The sequence below is a fragment of the Teleopsis dalmanni genome, chromosome 2 (genome assembly GCF_002237135.1).
Source record: "Teleopsis dalmanni isolate 2A chromosome 2, ASM223713v2, whole genome shotgun sequence".
Lineage (NCBI taxonomy): Eukaryota > Metazoa > Arthropoda > Insecta > Diptera > Diopsidae > Teleopsis > Teleopsis dalmanni.
Window position 1 is genome coordinate 55528009 of NC_051847.1, and position 7213 is coordinate 55535221.

General features: G+C 29.0%; 1 protein-coding gene across 3 annotated transcripts; it reads right to left on the reverse strand.

Annotated features, from left to right (window-relative positions):
• Positions 1 to 2164: 2164 nt before the first annotated feature.
• LOC119679387 (leukocyte surface antigen CD53-like) lies at positions 2165 to 6826 on the reverse strand. 3 transcript variants are annotated; one of them, XM_038091712.1, is made up of 6 exons: positions 6755 to 6826; positions 6191 to 6286; positions 3152 to 3340; positions 2903 to 3088; positions 2646 to 2846; positions 2165 to 2582 (listed from the first exon to the last, which is right to left on the reverse strand). In XM_038091712.1, the coding sequence occupies exons 2-6, from the start codon at positions 6254 to 6256 to the stop codon at positions 2364 to 2366; spliced, it is 861 nt and encodes a 286-aa protein (XP_037947640.1). In that variant the 5' UTR covers positions 6257 to 6286; positions 6755 to 6826; the 3' UTR covers positions 2165 to 2363. The 3 variants fall into 3 exon arrangements, with proteins under 3 accessions (XP_037947640.1, XP_037947641.1, XP_037947642.1); XM_038091713.1 differs by having other exon boundaries at positions 6651 to 6792; XM_038091714.1 differs by lacking the exon at positions 6755 to 6826 and adding an exon at positions 6668 to 6743.
• Positions 6827 to 7213: the final 387 nt, after the last annotated feature.

The window sequence follows — 7213 nt, forward strand, 5'->3', positions numbered from 1 at the left end:
AAGAATTTATTATTTATTCAACGAGGACTTCCACACCAGATATCCGTATGGTAAATTGACCGAACGACGGCTATGTATAGCCAAAGAATCACTTTAGACTGCAATCTCCAGGTCTTATCATACATTTTTTTGCATGCATAAAAGGCCGCACATGCTTTGCGAGTTCTTTCGTTAATGATAAGCTTTGGCAATGGAAAGTTTGGAATTTTATATTTGTTGGTAAACAGTAACAGTGCTATCTTAGAAGCGTCTCCGCCTACGTCCATCTATTAAGATGACCCATCTTCTAAGATTCTGAAGAGCGCCTGCCACGAACCGAAGAGACCGTATCTGTTACTAAAAGAACTACATCGTTCGCATACGCCCCTGCTTTGACTCCATCCTGATTAACTTACAAGCAGTGAATTCATTGCTATTATCCATAAGAGAGGAGATATCACTCCTCTCCAACCACGAGTTCCAAGCCAGTATCGGAAGAGTTCATTTTCATGACGTATTTGTCAACCTTACCCGATAAAACAGGCGCAGGGGACCCGAAGAAAATTAAACGAAAAAAGCAACCACCATAGCAGCGTCCCATACCATAGCTAGAGCACACTTACTCCCCAAGGTGGTCATATATTGGAGAGGTTCCGCAAAAATACAGTCAGACAGACCTCTTGACTGCAAATCTACGCCCGGTGAGTACAGATCGCGTAACACTCTCGGGTTAAGGGGACCTTCATATCATGATCAAAAAGCATTGAGTAATGCAAAGCTATTGAAAAGCCAAGGACACTCACACAATTCGTCCTAATCTTAGCTGGGCATCGCCCCGAGAACGTACAGGACGAAAATGCTGTATGACCCATTTCGTGGAGGAGAAGAATTTTTGCTACCCGATCTATGTTATTTGTAACAGACTTCCTCAACACCTTGTGAAGGCGGGCCATTTGCGGAGTATTCTCAACGCTGTCACAGAAAGTTTTCCATGACCTCCGTTTGGATTTTCTAATCTCATTTTTGTACGCAGTCAAGGACGTCCTATTTTACCAAGCCTGTTGTTCCACCATAGTACATCCCATCTGGATGTGTGTGGTGCAACTTTGTTTTAAGAAACAAGTTTTATTGCTTGTTTTAAGCAGCAGCTGGATCAATGTAGACTAGAATGCATCATCTACGGCAAGAAGAGGTGATATAAAGAATCCTAGGTTGTCCGTTAAAGTCTCTTTTGAATTGCTTTCATTGAGCCTGTTCTGGGCCTCAATTGTGGCTAGGACCTAGGCTAGGGTTATGGTATTCAGAGTCACAACTGTGTGGAAAATATCCTCATAGCAGATTCTTCTTTGGAAACTTCGATTTCCCAGCTACTTTACCGTCCACTTTGGCCTTAAATGCAATCGCCACAACATTTTTACGGACCCACTCAATCGTTTGGTCATTAGAGGACACCAGCATTAGCCACGGAGCACCATGTGCTATAACCAGTTACTTGTATGAGGCTTAGTTATTATTATTTTTTTTCGTTTATTATAAGTTACAAATTTGGCACAAAACCAATTTGTTCAAAGTTTTTTAGGTACTTCAATTAAAGAAAAGACTTGTATGAATTCTGAATTTGAGTTGAATCTTTATTAAAAAAGATTTCTTATTAAAAAATTATTTAAAAGATTAAAAAGAATATTTCTATCTACTATACTTCTATTACTATCCTCTCCCTCTAAAAAGCTTCTTTAACTTTGTCAAAGTTCAAGGTGGTTTTTAAAGTTTTGAGCTTCTTTTGAACACAATAAGGAGTAGCAGTACAATGAAAGTTTTACCAAAAATTATGCAAATATTGAAATTATGGAATACTATTATGTAAATGGCTTTTCTCATGATTTAGAATTTTGTTTTCTGGATTACTGTTCCATCCTTCTATTATTACAAATTGATTAAGATGGCAATTTTTAATAGTTAATTTACTATGTAAGGGAACGTTCTTGACGAATGTTCAACGAATCGATAATATTATAATAAAATATTGATTGTGTAAAGTAGAAATATATGTTTCAATAATCAGGCCATAATAAGTATCCATCGTATATCACCTAAGCTTAGGTGTCCATAGTAACAAATTAAATCTCATATACTATGAAAAATATATTAACAATTGTATATTCAATTAATAAAATTAATTATTTTTAATCGAATCCATTTTATTTTAAAGATGTTAAAGATGTTCAAATCTAATCACATAACAAGTTATACTATAATTTAACACATATTTGCTATATGAAAACAACAAATTGAGGGTCATTTTGATCTTTTCTCCTTCCATGTCATATGAAGGTATATACAGCATTTTAAAATTTTTATTGTTCCATTTAAAAACTAATCGTCTGTCATTTTGATTTCGTTGGCTGTGAAGCAGTTTTAAGAGCACGATGACCGGGCGCAGAGGGCGACAAACTTAGTGGTGATGGCATATCATGATGTTTATCTTGAATCGATAACGGAAGAAAAGACTGCTGGCGAGTTTTACTAAGACTACGCATATTGTGGGTATTATCACTCTTTCCAAATAAAATTGTTAAATGAACAGCACAAAAAAGTCCCAAACTCTAAAAATATATTGACAAATTTTCAAATTTTTATATATAACTATTAATATAATAGAAACGAACCTGAAATATTGCTATTATTGCAGAAGAGAATGATGCAATCAACAATCTATTTTTTATTTGTTCCGAAATAACAGATAAACAACCTCTTTTGTAGTGTGTATCGCATGCTGATTCATATGCGTGTTCAGGTCGAGAACAACATGACCATGGAAGTGATAAGCGTCTATAATCTAAAGGACCATCAACACCGCAACATTGAAGCTGTTGAATAAATTTTATAGAATAATAATTTAGATATATGATAGGTAACTTTTTACCTGTGACTGCATACGATTCCACATATGCAAATTATCTACTTTAGTTCGAGAGAATTTATCGAGAAACTCTACAAAAGAGTCATCAATAAATATTTCAACGGAAGTAGGAAGATTTTCGCGCATGGCTAAGGACCAGCCACAAACGATAAACTGAACACATATGCAGGCTACCAATAATGACGAAAACTAAAAATACAAATATATATGTGATTATATAAACATGAATAAAATTGATTGTACATATATTACCATTCCTAATAAGCATCGTTTTCGTTGATTGGTAGCTTGACATCCCATCCAACAAAGGACAAATGTTATCGGTCCTAAGCATAGAAGGATAGCAGCTGGTGCCCACAACTTATTCTGTACAATCCCATAGTAACCAGAATGTCCCCATAATAAAGATGTTCCTATGAATATTTGAACAGCACCGGTTACCTGCAAATTAATTTATTGTTCGTAAATTTGAATTATGAAAATAACCTTTCCATTTTTTTTTTTTTTTTCATTATAATCAATTTGAAAAAGTTTAACGAAAATTTAATAAGCTACACTTATACTAATTATACCTAATAATTAAAATACATAATTTAACATGGTAACTTTAAGTTAAGGTAAACGAATGTAAGTAAGCAATATATGAAAGTTTTATTCAATTATAAGCACAAATTGGACCATGACTGTGTGCATCAGTCATATGACGAGAGACTACAGCACTTTTACGCTCTTTTTGGTTATGGCCATGAACTTATGTTATGCTGAGAATAATATTGCAATAGTCAAATGCATACTATTACTACTTTTGTGATACTTTTTGCTTCAACCCAAATTTAAAATATAATCAAACATCCACATTCTGGCATTATTTAATAATCAACACTGTTTTGACCAGTCTTTTTCCGTGACTAATGTTAAATTGAAGTTTCTTACAACAATTTCACACCTACAACAGATCAATCAGCCAAATTTCTTCTTATGTATGTTATCATCAGGTCTGTTTTTTTTTTTTCAATTTTATGATAAAAGGTAGGTAAGTGGGTGAAGTGGAGGGAGCTTCAAGTGCTTTTGTAAGTATGAAAGGATTGTGTAAGTATGTCAACTAGGGATTACTAAACCAGGGGTCAAGGGTAAATTTACAATAGTAACAATTGCTCAAAGAGTTATACAATTAAGGTAAAAGTAGATGTAGTTTAAAGGTTATTCAAAGATTATTTTAAAATCTTCAAATACTTAATATCGCTTCACAAAACTGTTGTAGAAGCTAAATTGTAAAAGCTAAAGATTCGAAAATAGAAACTTTGGTGAATTCTATTTATGATAGATGATATCATAAATGATTATATATAATATATACAATTTTCGAAGTAATATAATATTCCTGAGAAAAAAAGTAAAATCAACTTCAAAACGGTTAAAAGTTTAATAATTAAAATAATTGTATAAAATATTTACCCTAGAGAATTCCGCGAACATAAATGAATTGGTGGATAAATAATAAATTATTAATAATATTTAATTTTAATTTTTTTAAATAAAAATAAAAGCTAGGTTTTTCTAATTTATGAAGTTTATATGTAACATTTTTGTGAGCCAAACAATAAATCAATAAATGCTTTATATCTTAAATCAATAAATATTAAAATATATTTTTAAAATAATGTTAAAATAAATAAAAACTACTAATAGCTTTTTGTTTATAGATTTTACAAAAGCTACACATAATAAAATAAATTATATATATTTCTCTTGAGAAAAAATAACTAAAGTTTTTAAATATGTATAAATAAATGCTAATATATATATTTATTCCTTTAACTCCTAGGAGGAGCATAGGGCCGCCAAATAAATGTTAATAACAGTATTTTAATAAAAAGCACCTCACTCCTTTATAACTTTTTTACAACTCAATTTTTTTTAAGCATTTATTGCTTCCAATAAACTTACATTATAACTAACTCAGATATATTATCATCTTTTTTTTTTAAATGAAGTAGTGCAAAATGTCCTTTAATTAATGGACTGTAAAATTGTTGCTTGAATACCTGAGCATAATTACAAAAGATTATTTTAACATATTTAAGAATTCCCACTCATTGTGGAATTTGGGTTCTTTTTCTTAATCTATTGTTTTTGACATTTGCAACTGATACCATAATGTGTGAAACAACCGTGCAATTCGAATAATATGTTAAGATCTCGACATGTTTACAAAAATATCATTAATATGAAAAACAATACTTAAAAATTTTTTTAAATACTTAATAACTAAATACTCTTATTTAGCAAGTACTTGAATGTTCAATTTTGGACAGTATTCTTAAAATCAAATCATTTAAAGATAAATTGTAGGAAACAACAGTTATATATTATTGATTTGACTAAGCTTTCAATCATTTAAATTTCGAATAGAAATATAAAAATGTAATTGTAATAGACGTATAAGGTAAACTTACAATTGTTTAAATTTACAATTATTGAACCTCACTAGCATACATTTGTATGAATTTTGTATGAAAAATGGAACTTACATTTGTAGAGTTAATTGCAAACTTGTAAACGTACTGCAAGATCTAACTACTAAATAAATAAGTATAAATAGTTTGTAAATTGCATAGCTGTTTTTAATATTAAGAATTCTTCTAATGAATGCAAAAGCGAATTTGCCGAAATACGTATAGGAATATACAAAAATTACGATCAAAATAAAAGTTAAAGTTTTTCTGACTTCTAGCTTAGGACGGATTATTAAAAAAAAATTATATACAGGATATTGATAAATATATAAAATTTTTTAATTTTTATACACTTTTAAGTTGTTCACATAAGCATTAATCAGTATCAATAAATAATGAAAAAAGTTTATTTTCAAAAAAAAAAATATGTGTTGCAACTAACACTTTAGATTGCAAGTAGATTTTATATATTTAGCATTTGATTTTGAATGTTCCATATTTTTCGGGGACACACAGCCTCACTGACCTTGTTATATTCCAGAAATTCAAACAACAACACTATCTTGTTTAGCAGCTTAAATTGACGTCACATTAAGATACATACGCAGTATAATGTATATATAAAAATCGTATATATACATAAGTATGTATGTACATCAAACAAGGGTATTTATTAAATGTTCGTATATATAAAAGTGGAGTAATTTTTAAATAATAAATATAAACACAAAATTGGTGCTTGCATGCATAATGTAAATACAAAATTAAAAGTTCGCTTCGTAAAATAATAAACAAAAATCTTACACATATATTACATAAATATATTAGTACATACCATTAAAAGCACAACATAACTGTAAACTAAATACTTGAAGCACCTAATACGTTTTGTTAATGCCATGTCATTAATAAAATTGTTAAGTTAAAGTTCCTAATAAGAGAAAAAATTAAATTAAATCATTTTATTTGATTTTTTTAAACTAACGATAAAATATATATATATAATATATATATATATATATATATATATATATTTATGTATGTATGTATAAAAAACATAGTTTTTATATATTTATATAATATACACTTTATATATATGTATATCTATATACATAAATATATGTTGATAAACGTTTTTTTTCAGTATATTTCTGTTATTTTAAACAAGTATTTATTTATTTAATTTTAACAAATATATTAAGTTATTAGCATTGCAGTATAAATATGCATATACACAATTAGCACACAATTTTTCTATTCGCTATCAATACATATCCATAAAGCAGATATTTTACCAAAGCACGTTATTTACTTTCTAATGCAATTTTGGAACTTAATTTATGTTACACATTTCGCTTCAAAATATTTTCATTTTATGTAAGTAAATTATTTTACGTACAACTTAGATTAAATTATATTTTCCGTATTCATACTTATGGGTTGCCTGACTTTTCTTAAACTCTCTTTGTTACCTTTAATTAAACGATGGTGAACTGTGCAAATTTATTCTATAACCGTCAAAATGAATATACATTCTTTATGGAACTTTCGTATTTGCAAAATCTGACATATTTTTAATAAAATTTATACTTTCTGTATAAAATATAAAAATTATGTCTTAAAAACTTTATATATGCACATATACATATACAGGGTGAAGCAGTATTGTTACCCCTATGCATTATACGAGTCACTTTATTGATTAATATATATTATTTGTAAAAAGTAATATTGATATACATAATATACATACATATGTATTTTTATTCCGAGATTTAGAAAAATCTTTCTGTTAAACATATGCACATATAGAACATCTTTGAAATATTATTACGAATATTTACATTGTGAGAAAATA

Bases quoted from the DNA above. Each gene is read 5' to 3' on its own strand.
- LOC119679387 (XM_038091712.1), bottom strand. From the start codon at position 6,256: ATGGCATTAACAAAACGTATTAGGTGCTTCAAGTATTTAGTTTACAGT. The intron at 3,341-6,190 runs GTATGTACTAAT...ATTAATTTGCAG, and splicing joins GTTATGTTGTGCTTTTAATG to GTAACCGGTGCTGTTCAAAT. The intron at 3,089-3,151 runs GTAATATATGTA...TTGTATTTTTAG, and splicing joins AACGATGCTTATTAGGAATG to TTTTCGTCATTATTGGTAGC.